Below are 13,979 nucleotides of genomic sequence, written 5' to 3' on the forward strand. Positions count from 1 at the left end.
TGCTCCCCAGAGCTCAGCTTTCTGCCACCAGGCATGCGTCGCTCTCGACTTGGCATGCTCTTGTCACACGGCTTGTTGGCCATAAAATAAATATTTCTTGGTCTATTTTTCTCCCTGTACATGTGTAAGAGACCCTTTCCTACAGCAGTTCACAAACTGTTTGGGGACAGGTAGGGTATGCTCAGCTGGGCTGATCAATTCATTTATTTTTTATTTATGTATTTAATTGGCTTTTTTTTTTTTGCAATCAAGGTGGAGTGTGGTTGTTTGGTTGGTTTTTTTTGCATCCTTGCTACAAGAAACAACTGCAGACACTTCTGGCATAGAGGCATTTTGGCGGCAGCTGCTGCTGTTGGCCTCACTCTAGTAGTCAGTGAGGGGGTATCGCAGAAAGATGAAGATAAGAATGATACAGAAGGTGGCAAGGGCTGAGCTGGTGATGTTAAAAAGCCGGGCTGTCTTGGCATCTTCGACTGCTCCATTTAAGTCATTGAGGAGTTTCTTATCCCGGACCTGAGACAAAAAAAAATAATAAAAAATAATTGGGAAATGTATAAAAAGACATAACTTGTTTCAAGCAATACCCATGCTGTAGGGTACCTGCGCAGTGGACAAGGGCTGGGCTGGGCCTCTTTGCATTTGAATGCTTGGGGTGCCATAAAACAACCCTCAGCTCTGCTATGGGTTGACCTTGTGAAGCCAAGCACTGTAATGCCTTTGGGCTGGAAACCCCTGGGAGCAGAGAAGACCTGGAAGAGAGACCCGTTGCTGTTACCAACTAGGCAAACCAGGTCCCCATGGCCACTGGAGTGGGGCAGTGCCATTTTGAGCCCAAGGGTGCACAAGGGAACTGAGGTGCCATTGTGCAACCCATGCAGGTGGGCACAAAAGCATCCTTCCCACCATGTCACAGCTTCCTGGCACTGCAGCGCCGGGCTTCAGCTTGCCTGGCCTGTGAGAGAGAAGGCTGGCTGTGGTTTTGGTGTGCATCCCCTTGCCTTCATCTGCGCTGAGGGGCTGAGCAGGCGAAACCTGGCACAGCATCCTACTGCAGCTCCAGGGCTGTGCATGAGCCTCCAGCATATTAAGCAGTCCTGGGTTAATGAGCTCCTTTTGCAGGTCTTATGCAGCTCATGTAGCATCTCTGCCACTGGCAGTTTTCAATCCTGACAGAACAGTCAGCTCTCTTCATTATCCTGTGGGCTGGGGCTTTCATGGGCTTGCCTTGGGGCAACTCTACAGTGGGTAAGGACTGTGCATGTCCATGTCACTGGCTTGCCTCCACCTCCTTCGGGCTGCCAGGCAGGGCATGGCACTGCCAGGCAGCGATGGCACCAGCAGGCAGTGGATGGCACACCTAGGCAGCGGATGCCACTGCAAGGCAGCAATTCCACTAGCAGGCAGCAATGACATTACCAGGCAGCGATGGCATTAGCAGGCAGCAGATGGCACTGCAAGGCAGCAATGGCACTAGCAGGCAGCGATGCCACTAGCAGGCAAGGATGGCACTGCAATTCCACTAGCAGGCAGCAATGGCATTACCAGGCAGCGATGGCATTAGCAGGCAGCAGATGGCATTGCAAGGCAGCAGATGGCACAGCCAGGCAGTGATGCCACTAGCAGGCAAGGATGGCACTACGAGTCCGTGGATGACACAACCAGGCAGTGCATGGCACTACCAGGCAGTGCATGGCATTGGCAGGCAGTGATGGCACTGCCAGACAGCAATAGCATCGTCAGGCAGCAGATGGCACAGCCAGGCAGCCGATGGCACTGCCTGCCAGCAGTAGCTCTGCAGTTTGAGTCCAGCAGATGAGCAGTCAGTTCCATCCCTTCCTAGTAGGGATGTGTTCCCATTCCCAAACTGCCCACCAGCCGGCACTCAGCAGACTCAGGCAGCTGGAGCCATGAGGATGTGGGATGAAAGGACCAGGAGACTTTACCCCTCTTCCCTTTCCTGAGTGGGGCATCCAGGGGCCAGCATGGCATGACAGTGCCTGCTTCACTGCCCGCTTTGTGGCCGGAGGGTTGCAGACTGTGGGGCTGCCGTGTCCTTTGCAGCCTGCCTTCGCTGCCCGCAGCATTGAGCACCTTGAAGGCACTGCCGGCTGAACACTAGATGTCGGTGGCAGGCTGCGAAAACCAGCCCCAGAGTCCTACCTAGAAATATTAAAAGGCTTTTATCGACCAGGAGCTTTCTGAAAAGACTCTGCGATGGATTCAGACCACATCTTAGTGACTTTTTTTCTCTCCCTCCTGCAGTGCTTACCCACGGAGCTGTCCTGAAAGCTTTCTATGACTTGCTGGATGCAGCAAAGGGTTGCTAAACGCCTTGTTCCCACTGAGCCATGCTGGTTCACAAGGGCCTCCAAAACCACGTCTCAGACCCTCAAGCAATGTCCCCCCCTCTGTCACACCAGTAAGAACCTCTCTGCACAAGCACTCCCTGCTTTTCACTAATCCTGGACTATGGGGAGAGAGGCTACTGCTGGCACAAGGGCAAGAATGAGAGCTCTCTTCTCCTTGTATTAAATCCTGCAGTTCCGTGTCCTCAGCCTCTGTTGTGCCCCGCTCCCAGGAGCCTGCAGCTGGAGCTGGGGCCATTGGCCCGTCACCCTGCTGCTGAGTGCTTGGCAGCTTCAGGGCATCCTTCTGGGAGCAGGGACAGTCACAAACCACGCATGGGTCTGTGGCATGCTTGACTGATGCTCCCAGCAGCGGAGATGACCTCTGGGAAGGCAGCGAGCCAGCAGCCTGGGAGCCTGCATGCCTTTTGGTGTCAGCTCCGTGTTCAGGATGACTTACCTCTGAAATTATTCGGTAGGTTTAGCATCTTCCCAAACCCCCTGGGTGCAGCAGCTGGCACCTTCTCACTCAGTGGTGAGAAGCTGGGAGCTCCCTGCAACCAGAGCCCCAAGGGCACCGGATTTGGGCCAGAAATCCCACCCAGGGCTTCTGGCAGGCTCTTTGATGCTCTCATGTGCTTTCCTCTTCCTGGTGGCAGGGCTGCTGGAAGCCAGCCCTGCGCAGAGCAAAAGTCTTTTGCCCCTTCTCCTCTGTAACCCAGCTGTGGCTGGAAGAGGCCACTCTCTGCTGCAGGCAAACTGGTGTTTGCCATCAGTGTTTGCCAGGCAGACAGACGTTTCTGCAGCAGACCGGCATGGCCAGCACACCAAGCTCTGCAACCCTCCTGCTTCCGAGCTGCTTGCTTTGCCTTTGTAGGGCCAGTGCATCTTGGCCTCAGGAGCTCTCCCTGGTTCTGTCTCCTGCTCCTCCTGTCCCTGGGGCACCCTGCCACCCTCATTTCTGTGCCCAGCCCTCTCCCAGTGCTCCCAGCAGCCTCTCCCACCTGACACCAGCTTGCACTCATGACTGGCGCTTTAGCTCTTTCCCATGGTGCGCTTCAGCAGCCCCTGCCCTTGACTTTCCCGTGGCTCTCCCTCTGGCCCTGCTCCTGTCAGCTGCTCCTCAGCACCTCTAGCAAGGGGCACCTGGGGCTGCCCTCTCCCCAGTGCCACCATTTTCTCCAAGTTCCATTTTTGTCCGTCCCATCTCTTGTCTTTCCTGCTGTTTAGGCCCAAATAAAGGTATGGAGGGCCACCTTTGACTCCTGCTACAGGGCACCCAGCTGCCTCTTCTCCCTGCCCCTCTGGCTGGTCCCATCTGCCTGCTCCTGCCATCCCTGCAGCACATGGTGCTCTACTGCATCGCCTGTCTTCAGCAGCCCCCTGCCCTTTCCCTATCCTTTCCTTTCCCTAGCTCTCCTCCAGGTGCTCTGCCCCTGGTTGCCTGGATCCAATGTCTCTGTGGAGTCCTTGGTCCCCTTCCTCTCCTCCCTTATTATTTCCCCATACACCCTATGGCTTCAGCAGTCACCCTCATGCAAATCATCCCTTATTGTCCATTATAATTTATATTGCAGTGGAGCCTCTGAGCACAAGACAAGTACCAGGGCCTCTGAGGCACACAAGTGCAATGAAAAGGCGTTTCTCCTTCCAAACCACTTGCAGGCCCAGCCTCCCAATATCTCCAGGGTGACCTCACTTCCTCCCGCCTGGCCTTGCACCTCCAGATGCTTGTAGAAGTCTTCCTTCAATGTCCAGCTGCAGCATTGGAGCCAGGGTCTGGAGGAGGAGCTCTTCCAGAGAGCAGATACGCATTTCGCTTCCTTCCCTGCTCTGTCCGTAAGGAGATGCCAGTCTTTTTTTCATAACCTAGCCTCAGCTTTTCCTATTTTCATGCTCCTGTGGCCACCATCACCATAATGTGCTGGCAGCTGGTGCCTGAGCATCTGGGAGCTCTGGAAGCTGCTTCCTTCCACAGCTGAGGAGGTGAGGCATGGGCAAGACATGTAGATATGTCCCCAAGGTCACACAGTTGAACCCCCCAAAACCAAAGCATGGCGTTTCCTTGGTCACAGACTCTTTTCTCATCATCACTTTGACCCTTCTCACTTTGCCTAAAATTATTTGGGGATTTTTAGCCCCACTTTGCACTGAGATGACTGGTGTGTAAGATTAATTATCTTGCATTATATCCTGCATCTGCTGACTGTGGGGTTTCCCCAGGCACCCCAAAGCTGTGTGGTGGCCCTTTTGGAGATCCCACCCTGGACAAGGCGTAGCTCATCTCTCATTCAGCTTTACAACTTATACATTTCCATGCCTGGCTTTTCACAAAACACAGCCTGCTTTTGTGGTTTAGCATGCAAACATTCCTTCTCCCCTCTCCCACTACCAAAAGGTAGTGGTGTCCTCTCCCTCTGTTCCTGGTTGTCTGTCACCTCCCTGCTGCTCACCTTGTCCTCCACCATCTCCACCTCACCTTGTCCTCCGGCATCTCCAGTGTGCCAGTGCCTGAGGGCTCTTTCTCTCCTTCCTCTGACCACCATCTCCTGCCCTTCCTGCCCTTGGGGCTTTGCTTTCAGCTTCCTCTCCAAGTGCTCCCCTCGACTTCTCTGATTCCTACCATCCCACTCCTTCCTGGTCCCTTTGCCAGCAGCCACCTCCTCTCCCTCTGCTCTAGGGTTCAGGCCCTCTTGTTTTTGGGAATAAGGAACTTGCTGTGTGGGTACGAAGTGCTGCCTCAGCTTGCAGGAGGAGACAAATGGTTTGTTGATAATGAGCCTAATGAGGCAGTATTTAAGGCAGCCCAGCTTTTAGCATGCAGCCCACAGCTGGTTGTCTGTAAACCCATTTCCGTGCAGAGCTCTGCATCCCTACACATAAGGAGCTCTGGAGGGGATCCTTGGACTTATTTGTTCTGTGAATTGGTCAAGAGCTCTCCAGCCTGCGTAACTCCACTATGTCGTCACCGGCGTCACAGGGCTGTCGCCCCTGTGTTTCACCCACCTCCATAAACCATTGCTCCTCCCAAAAACCAGGCTGAGAGCCTGCCTGAGAGGTTGGGTGCCGCAGCCTCTCTGCTCCTTGGGGTTAATAAATAGCTATGGATTTGTGCCAGTCACCTTCCACTTGAAATGGGGAAGGTCAACACGTGGTGAGAGGGGAAGGTAAACAGCTGTGCCCAGAGCTGCATGCTAAGGGCTGGGCAGAGAGAGGGCAGGAGAGCTCAGCTCTCCTGGGGTACTACCACACTGCAAATTTTGGTGGCCTCGAGGGGCAGGAAAACTCTGCAAGCAACCGCAGAGTTGGACTGCTGGTGGGGCTGCTGGTGGGGCTTAAAAGGCCAGCAAGGTCTCTTGCCATGTTCATCTTTATACAACCACAACATGGCACCCGTACTGCTGCTCCTCTCAGATCCCAGCTCCTCTGTTCTACTGCCTCATGGTGTGACGGGTACTGAGAAGGGCTTGGCTCACCCCGGCAGTCTCCGGAGACAGACCTCCTAATGACTGAAGCAAGATCTCCTGCCACAAGCCACTGATGCATCGTTCATTAACAACACTTGAAGCTGGGGAAGAGGAGGGGAGGGAGCTGCCGAATATTGGGCCATGACATTTGCTCCTGATGAAAACCAACTGAATCCAAAGTGTTGCCGTTGGAGCGATCCTCACAGCTGTGATGGGCTGGGGTTAAGGCTACTTTAGGGTTTCTAACTGCCCTTGTCCTGCTGTTTATCTCTTCTTTCCCAGCACCAATGCACGCTTACATGCAAGCGCCTTGCTTGCGCTCCAGAAGGCTGACCTTGAGAAGCCTGAGATGCTAGAAATAACACCCAGAGGGATATGTGAGTCGGTGCAACTCTGTTGTAGCCCAGCAAGCTGTATCTGCTGAGGATCTGACCCGCTATGGGTGTAAATAAAGACAAGGCGTGCTGTAACACTGTTATTCAGAGTGCTTGGCTGGGGTGTCTGTCACACAGAGTACTTGGCTTGGATGTCACAGTCTTTGCCCTCACCTGACTTCATGTGATTCTTTCAGTAAGAGCATAAATTCTTTGGTGCTGGGGTGGGTTTTTGGCATTTTTTAATAAATGGCGGTCACCGTGAAATAGCATTTCCCTGCAGAAAGACATCTAGAAGGCTGCAGCTCACGTTCAAAAGCCCAGGCAGACATGGAGGTACTGTTTTCCCAGCTGCAGGTGAAATCAGTAAAAGCGGGCATGGGCAAGGAGACAGCTTCATGGTAATATTCAAGTGTACCTAAGGATGCATCTGGCTTCCAGTGTAGGCATTGTGCTGCTGAAACTGGTGGAAATTCTAGGGTGTGCTAAGGTCCATAATGAAACATCTCGTGGACCTGGGGCACAAAGGAGCTACTGCTTTATTAACAGAGTGAATCTGGCAAAAGCAGATGATGGTTATGGCAGGGTATTGAAAATGCTATTTCTGATAATGAAAATGATGATTCCCGATTTGCTAAATGTTTCAGTTATTTAAAGGAAATGGAAAAAAACATAACCTGGGAACTATTTAATGCCATCAGTGCCCTGATGGCCCTTCAGCCAGGAAACTCGTGCTCCACTGGCCATGGGCTCTGCTGTCAGAGGTCCCAGAATGGGCTCAGGGAGGGGAAGGTGCTGCTCCCCTCCTCTCCCTCCCACAGCACCCTACTTGGTCTCTGCAGAGCACAGACATCCCAGAAAGGATGTTAAGTTATCTGCTGCTAAATTGCCCTTACGTTTAATTGCAGAGGAACAAGAGAAGTCTGTTTAAAGGGACATCTGTCCCCAGGGCATTCCTTGCTTCTGCTTTCTCTGAACTTCTGGGAGAAGCCTTATTGACTATAAAAGAGATGAAAATAGGCTTCTGGAGAAATGACCCTAACATCCAGCCTGGCTGGGACGTTGTGAAGGTCTCTGCAGTAGCTGTGAGTCAGAAAGGATCCTGTCGTTCTTAACACCCCAGTGGTTTTCCCCAGGACATACCTTCTGTTACTACCACAGCATCCCCATTGCCTCCCACCACCCATCCCAACAGCAGCCCACAGGGGCATTCACCATCCCTTTGGCCACTTGCTAGCTCTGTCCTGTGCCTTTGAGGGACCTTTTGTTTCTATTTTCCCCCTCCCCAGCCACTGGGGAGCTCCAAGACCAGAGCAGGTTTATTTCTACATGCTCAGCTCCCCGTCCATCCAAGTACCATTGTTGTATCCGATCAGCTACCTGTCTCTGCAGCCCAAAACCCATGGCTGATTTTTGACACCCATCTTCTATATTCCTTTACCTGATTTGGAGCATATTTGCCCATTTGCCTTCCCTCACCACTACTTCTTTTCTTCACACCAGAGTTTATGTCCTCTAGACCTTTGCAGCCAGATGCTGAGCCCACGCCTCTGCCCTGGCACGAGGCTCTGGCCCTGGATTATTTCTGGGCTTTGCCCTTCCTTCCACCTCGTGTCAAGGATAGTGAAGGGTCCATCCTTTATAGGTGGCAGACCTACTCCACCCTGTCCCCTGGGGATGGGTCAGCCCGGTACTCAGGCTGTCCTGTCCCCACTGCTGCCTGCAGCTGAAGGACCACATCTACCCAGATACCTGCTGTAGCTACTGCCATGTCCCCATGATGTGAAACCACTTCTTAGCCCGCTGTGACCATGTCTCTTGCAAGGGAAAGATGCTGATCATTAAAGGCAAATTCAGATAAGCGAAGACACACACAAAAAAATGAGGCAGCCAGTTTCTTCCCTCTCTGGCTGAATGAGTGCAGGTGTTAAGGGACTCCTTCTCCCCAACTCAGTTTAGGCTGCTGCTGCCTGGATTTGCCCTTGGGTCAATCCTGTTTGTGGTGATACTCAGCCGTGGCATGATTTAAGCTATTAAACGCCTTGCCCAGGCAGCAGTGGAGCCTGCTGCGTTGGTGGCAGATGGGTGCTCATTGCCCATCTCAGGGAAGGGGAAACTGAGGCCGGCACCTGGTGCCAGTGCTGAGCAAGCCTAGGGCACAGGTCCATGGGCTTGACCCTGAGCCTTTCTGCTGGATACCCTGACGGGCTCAGGAGCCCAGCTCCTTGCAGTGCTGGGCTCTCACAGTCCAGCTCGTGGGAGCTGGATGGGGTTAATTGATCTGCTTCTGTGATGAAGCCCGTCTGCACCCTGGCCTTCCTCTAAACGCTGCCTGCCAAAACAAATCAGCCAGCTCCTCTCCAGGGCCACCCAGCCGCCCCAGGCTCTCTGCACATCCATTCAGTTAGTTTTGAGGCTGGCAGGCAGGGAAGAGGAGGGCAGCCCAGGCTCCTCTCTTCCGGCAGCTGCTGAGGGGCTGCTCATTTGCTGGGCACCATCCCTCCCGGGCTGTTCTCCCCTGCAGCTACTGGGAGTAACCCAGTCCTGTCCTGTTCGATGGCTGTGCTCCATGTCATCTCCCTCTCCATCAACGTGGCTCTATTTCCCCTGAGCCCTGATGCTGTGCAACGCCCCCCTGCACTCTCTTCCCCCTCCTCAGCTACCTGGGTATCATTCCCATGATGCTGGCAGGTTCCAGGGCTTGCCTTGGGATTTATAGTGCTCACCTTGGGATTTACAGGGCTCAGGGAGGGGGGCGGGAACATGAGCACCAGCTCTGGTGTTTTAATTAGGGCGAGGGCCAGAGGGAAACAAGCAGGATAGCCCTGCACCTCAGCAGCCTCCTCTCCCCCCTGCAACTTGCCAGGCGCCGGCTGATCCTAGCCGGCTGCTTCTCATTGCTTCTGCCCAACCACCCGATGCTGCCGGATCCTACCCTGACAAGATCTCTATCCAACAAGATGCCAAAGATGGGACTGAGTGCTGGGGTGCCTGTGGGCACAGCATAAGCCGAGGCAGCCCTGTGTTGCCGGCCCATCACCCTGCCGCTGTGGTAGAGGAGCCTCTGAGGGTACCAGAGCAAGTCAAAGCACCTCTTCCCCACCCGAAGCAACATCCCCAGCTCCAAAACACACCTCGGCTCTCCCCATCCGCATCCCCAGTGGGTGCAACCTTTCATTTGGGTGTCAAAGACATGATTTACATCAGATGCAAACCCCAAATGCTCCCTCCCTCTCCATCCAACCCTTACCCTGAGCTTCACGCTCAGTACTCACTTTCAACGAATAGGCCAAGGCGATGAAGCCGAGGCAGCAGAAGTTGAGGTATACGAAGTTGAAGATGGACCAGAGATAGTAGTCATTCACCTCGGTGGTGTCAGGGTAGATTTCGATGACAGTGGTGGGGTTGGTCATTGTCTTCTTCTCCACCGAGTGCTTGCATGGGACCGCTGGCCGCAGGCTGTCCCCTTTGCAGCTCTTGCTCTCCATGAGATAAACGGCAGAAGAAGGAGACAGGACAGGCGAAGCTTGTCGGAGAGCTGGGGGCTTGGCGATGCAGGCGAAGCAGCCCTGCGGGGGGCCTTGCGGGGGTCTTGGGGTCCAGGCGACCCCCTCGAAGGGGCACGGTGGGCCCAGGGGGGGGTCCTGTGTCCTCTCCGTGGTGGCTGCTGCGGCGTCACCGCACTCTGCCCTGGCAAAGCAAAAGCCCCCCCTTGAAAAACGGGGGTGAGGGGATGGAGAGGTGGGGGGGAGAGGGGAGAAGAAAAAGGGGGGGGAAGGAGCAGAAAAGGGGAGACCTGGGGGGAAGGCAGGAGAGAGAGAGGGGCCGGGAGACAGAGGAGCAAGTGGGAAGAGGAGCAAGGGAGTGAGCAGAGGAGAGAGGGAGGAGAGGAGAGGAGGGCAGGCAGGAGGGGGAGGAGGGAGCACCGCTACACCCGGGGACCACAAAGCCGCCGCCTCGGCGCGGAGCTGCCGCCGGCCCCGGCCCCGGCGAGGGGCAGAGGAGCGGGCAGCAGCGGGCAGCAGTGGGCAGCATCCCTCCCCCTCTCCCTCGTCCTCCCCGCCCGCCCCGCTGCCCGTTGTCCTGCGTGACCCGCGCTCGAGTCACGAGTGGGGAAATAAATTAAAAAAAAAAAAAAAAAGGAAACAAATAAAAGCAGAAAGAAACACTTGGGAGGAGCCGGGGGGCTCCCGGGAAGTTGCCAACTAGCCGCGCTGCCCCTCCTCCCGGAGCCCTTCCCGCCGGCCTGTAGGTCTGTCTGTCTGTCTGTCTGTCTGCCGGGGCCTTCTGCTTTCTGTCCCATGCCGGGATGGGAGCGGGTCGCTCGGCTGCGGACGAAGCGGGTCTCCCGGTGCGGCAGAGCAGCCCGGCCCCTCGCCCGCCCTCCCTCCTGGAGGTTTTATTTGGGGGGGGGGGGGGCTTTTTTCTTTTTTTTTTTTCTTTTGGCTGAGTCCTCATCTCTGCGGGATTCCAGATGGGATTGCATTTCCCGATTTCTTCCACCTACCAGCAGGTTCCCTCCCCCCCCCCCCCCCCCCCCCCCCCCCCCTCCCCCCCCCGATTCTTTTTGGGGAGAATATCGTGGCCGGAGAGGAGGAGAAGGAGGATGGGGAAGAGGGAATGAAGACAGAGGATGGGGAAGGGGATGTGGGAAGAGGTTCCCCCCCACCCCAGCTTTGCAAATAGGAGAGACTAGTCCACCTCTGGCTGCCTGTCCGTCCGTCCATCCGTCTCCTCCGAAGGCATCAGGAGGAGCGAGGGATACTCACAAGGAGGGATGCGGGGAGTCGCTGCATATCCGGCTCAGCACTGCCTCCGGCTCGGCTTCCTCGGCGCTGGAGTTGCGGGAGGAGGGGAGGAGAGGAGGGGGGGGCACCCATGGGTTGGAGCTCGCCAGGGGGGGAGTTAGGGACTGGGAAGGTCTACTTGAAGCCCCCTCACATCCACCCCGAACGTGCTCCACGCAGGAGAGCTCCTCCGTGTCTCAGCGCTTCTCCTCGTGTCCTCCCCACGGGGACATCACCTCCTGCTTGGAGCGTCCTGGTAGCACCCTGCTGGAGAAGGGCATCTTCTGGGCCCCAGCCGAGCAGCTTCCCCGGCTGTCCGGAGGGGATCCTCAGCCCAACTGTTCCTAGCATCACCCACAGAGACCTTTGAAGTGGGCACTTGCTGCATCCTGGGTTACGGGTTCACTCCCATGGGCCTGGGTGAAAGCCTAAAGCAAGTGTGGCAGGGACGTGTGGGGACAATGGGAACAGCATGGTGAGGCGAGGTGGTGGTGATGCAGAGCCATGGGGAAAAACGAGCTCCAGTCATGGAGGATGGATGGAAAGGGGATAAATCCTGCATTCAGGGAGACAAATCCTGCCGGCACTGAGCAAATCCCAGTGCAGGCAGGGGTGGGAGCATCCTGGGAGCAGGACGCAGGGCATGCGGCTGCTTTAGGGGAGGGAGGTGGGGATGTCATGAAGGATGGACAAGCCAGGGAGGATCTGACTGTGCCTGGGCTTGGCACAAAATCAGAGAAATGCTTGCTGCCTCCCATTGCCAGCTGCCCTGGAAAACCTGATTGTGGAGCGCTGTGGTAGCATCCCCCCAGGGACATGATGCCAGAGAGCAGCTGGTGCTGTGCAGGGATAGTGTGCAGGTCATTTGGGAGGACACAGCCATGGCACAGGGAGGGTGAGGACATGAGGACACACCATGTCACCCCGCAGCAGCAGAGCCCGGCCTGGCACAGGTGGCCTTGAGGTAGCAGCCAGTTCGGCTGGGGTGCTGGAAAAGGGGAGCAGAGAAATCCCGGAGTACTGGAAAAAGGCTGAGTAAAACAACAGTTTGTGTAAGCGGTACCTGCAGGGGAAGGGAAATCCTCTGGAAATGCCTTAAGCATAACCACAAAATGCTGAGCTAAGAAATAAGGATGGTAATTCACTCGGCTGCTCACAGGCAGGTTTGACTCATGTGTAGGGGCACCCACCCTGTGTTCATCCCCATGGATTGGTGTGATGTGAGGGGACTTCTTGTGTGTCCACAGCGCTCCCAGGCTGGAGGGGGTCCAGTTTCCATGAGGCTGGTTTAATCCCTCTGAAGGCACCTGCGCTGGTTAAAACAGGACAAATTGCCCTCTGGTTTGTGATCTATTGCTGCTTGAGGGGTGTTGGGTCCTGCCAAAGTAGAGAGGTTTTTATTAGTGCTATGGTTGCATGTGATGAGACCCAGGTCTCTCTCCAAGAAGCTGCCAAGAAGCAGAAGCAGCTATGATGTTCCCGTGAGATTAAGAGGTTTGTAGGAGAGGCAGAGCCATGGCCAGCTGTCATCAACTTTTCTGGATGGCTTGGACAAACCCAGGCAACCCACAGCCGTGCAGAGCATCCTTCCCGCAGGCACAGGAGGAGCAACAAAACCCCTTGGATACAGATTGCTGCCTGCCATAGGAGCTACTGACGAGCCTGCTGTTCATTTGTCTGGGGAAAGTTATGTAGGTAGGGCTGCTCCTCTTCTAACATCAGGCAAGGATGGAGAGTGAGCAGAGAAAAAAATCAGAGGGGGTCTGGAGGAGGCAAGAGGAAGCAGCAGGGTGGTCTACGGGTACGCGAGATCAACAGAGGCGGGCACATTCCCTAGTGTGATTAGGACTGAAAAGTCAGGGAGGTTGGATGGCTGCTTTTTTGCTTCTCTGTGTACCAGGTCAACCCTACAGTTTGCAGAGCAGTTTTGCATCTTTGAGTTGGTAATTCATCATCTTTCTTGATGCTAAGTGTGAGCGGTGAGACGTTGATTACTGTGGACCACAACGGCATATATGCAGCATCTCCAGTTCGAAAACTATTCCTGTGACCCTTCAAAATTAGGGAACTGGCTTAAAAAATAATGACACAAGGAATAAAACCCCTCAATATTCTGCATTATTTTAACACTCCTATTTTCTCGGGGTTTTTAAAGGTCATGCTTGCAAGCCCTCAATAATAAGGTTTAGGACCATTTTCCTTTCAAATAAAAGCTGGGGTGAGTATGAATAATTGCCTGTATTACTGTGGAATCAAGGCCTGCATCTCCTTGTCATAAGCATGGGACAAACAGAACAGAAAGATGCTTCCTGCCCCAAAGGCAATTCTCCTGTAATCATGTTAGAGACATGTGGGCCGTAGCATAATCAAGCGCTTTAAGACCTGTGAGAAAGTCTTCCTTCTCAAATCCTACTCCAGCACTCTGGAAAACCATTAGTAGAACCTATCCCTCCTGAATGCTCTTTCCTATTCCCCCTGTGAAATTCCTCAATGGGTTGCTAAGCCACATAAGTGGTAAGGTGGCCTGAGGCTTGGAGGGGTAAATCCCATCTCCCCACTCGCCCTTGATCTCCATTTCCTGTGCTCTAAGCCTTCAGTCTGCACTCCGCTTCTCTTCCCTCCCAAAGGAACCTAAAAATAAATAAATCCAAGAAAGACTAGAAAAAGAAAAAGCCACCAGCCCCCAAAACAATATGCTTAGTCATTCATGATGAGTAAAAATAGTTTCCCCAATCAACAAATTGCTGAACCAACGAGATGAGCAAGTCATCTCCATAAAGGAGGGGTCTTGTCCTCCCTCTCCTTGTGCAGGTCCTTGTCTGAGTGGGCTTTTGGCAAAGCCTGGAGCAGAGTTGGTTGGAGAAGGCTCAAGGCCATGAAGTCAGCCCTGAGGGTCAGGGCCAAGCATCCTAATACTCAAGGGGATGTGATAAAAAATTTTATCTTCTTTACAGCAGTGGAGACATTTAATAAAAAGTGAGCTATCAAATTGTCATGTACATGGAA

General features: G+C 54.3%; 1 protein-coding gene across 1 annotated transcript; it reads right to left on the bottom strand.

Moving 5' to 3' along the window:
* Window positions 1-363: 363 nt before the first annotated feature.
* On the bottom strand, window positions 364-10,913 carry IFITM10 (interferon induced transmembrane protein 10). Its single transcript, XM_074149842.1, has 3 exons — window positions 10,888-10,913; window positions 9,462-9,876; window positions 364-513 (listed from the first exon to the last, which is right to left on the bottom strand). The coding sequence occupies exons 1-3, from the start codon at window positions 10,911-10,913 to the stop codon at window positions 364-366; spliced, it is 591 nt and encodes a 196-aa protein (XP_074005943.1).
* Window positions 10,914-13,979: the final 3,066 nt, after the last annotated feature.

This window comes from Numenius arquata, chromosome 6 (assembly GCF_964106895.1).
Source record: "Numenius arquata chromosome 6, bNumArq3.hap1.1, whole genome shotgun sequence".
NCBI classification, from domain to species: domain Eukaryota; kingdom Metazoa; phylum Chordata; class Aves; order Charadriiformes; family Scolopacidae; genus Numenius; species Numenius arquata.

Coding starts and splice junctions, on each gene's coding strand:
- IFITM10 (XM_074149842.1), bottom strand. CDS start 10,913: ATGGACGGACGGACAGGCAGCCAGAG. Junction 9,877..10,887: donor GGACGGACAGGCAGCCAGAG/GTGGACTAGTCT, acceptor TTGCTTTGCCAG/GGCAGAGTGCGGTGACGCCG. Junction 514..9,461: donor CCTTGGCCTATTCGTTGAAA/GTGAGTACTGAG, acceptor TTTTTGTCTCAG/GTCCGGGATAAGAAACTCCT.